Consider the following 1,079-nt stretch of genomic DNA (forward strand, 5'->3'; position numbering starts at 1 on the left):
AATATTTCAAATTCCTACAATGCAATTGCTGCTGAATTAGTATTCAACATTTTCTCCAGACCATTGCGCATTACTGCCATGACTGTCTGTGATGTGCCCAAACTGTACTGCACGTAAGGGTTAAGAGCACAAGCAGTGGCCATATATGTGCCTGACATCACTGTGGTCATCCTTGCATCTATCACAGCCATGATCTTTTCAAACCGGGGGTAGTCACTGCTGAACTTGCTGGCATATGTCTGCCTCATGTTTTGATACTCCATTGTCATCTCACTCAAATTAGGTGTCTTGTCTGTGTCAGCAAATCTCAGAAACATGTACAGAGGCTCAACATCATTGATCACATACTCCATATTCGCCCACCATTTAAGATTTGTGATGCATTCGTAAATGTACCTTCCAGTTTCACTTTTGAAGTGGCGGGACCGTCGGAACTCAGGTGACACTAACCATGTCATGAACTGGTCCTTCTTCTTATACATGCTTTCAAGGAACATGTAGTTGGTCCCAAATCTTGTTACATTCCACTTGACCAACTCTCCACCGATGGCTTCCCTCATCATGCTGTGTAAACTGTTGGAGTTGTAGAGCCAGCTGCAAATTCGTTGCGCGCTTCGAATACAAGCATCATGCTCCGGCCACTTCCCTATGTCCTTCAGCATAAGGTTGATGGTATGGGCAAGGCAAGGCTGCCATGCAATGGTAGGGAACTCGTGACAGAGAATTTTGCAGGCTTTTTTTGTAGTTCGAACCATTATCCGTGACAAGCTGAACCACATTGTGAGGCTCCACTTTCATGACCACTGCTCGTATCTCCTGCACAACATTGCCAATGTGATATGCGTATGGTACTATATTTTATGCCAAGGTGAGAACAATACATCGATACATGGACTTACCTTCAACAAGTATTGATGGTCCTGTATTTTGTCGGACGCATTGATGGACTTCAAGAAATACATGGTGCCACCGCTATACACCAAGAAATTAATGACCGAATTACGCATAGGCCCCGTCCACGAATCACACATGATCGTGACTCCACATTCATCCCACTCGTTCTTCCACTTCTCTCTCTT

General features: G+C 44.5%; 1 protein-coding gene across 1 annotated transcript; it reads right to left on the minus strand.

Moving 5' to 3' along the window:
* On the minus strand, nt 1-1,079 carry LOC120711602. Its single transcript, XM_039997194.1, has 2 exons — nt 900-1,079; nt 1-816 (listed from the first exon to the last, which is right to left on the minus strand). The coding sequence occupies exon 2, from the start codon at nt 777-779 to the stop codon at nt 15-17; it is 765 nt and encodes a 254-aa protein (XP_039853128.1). The 5' UTR covers nt 780-816; nt 900-1,079; the 3' UTR covers nt 1-14.

The sequence above is a fragment of the Panicum virgatum genome, chromosome 6K (assembly GCF_016808335.1).
Source record: "Panicum virgatum strain AP13 chromosome 6K, P.virgatum_v5, whole genome shotgun sequence".
In the NCBI taxonomy this organism is placed as follows: Eukaryota; Viridiplantae; Streptophyta; class Magnoliopsida; order Poales; family Poaceae; genus Panicum; species Panicum virgatum.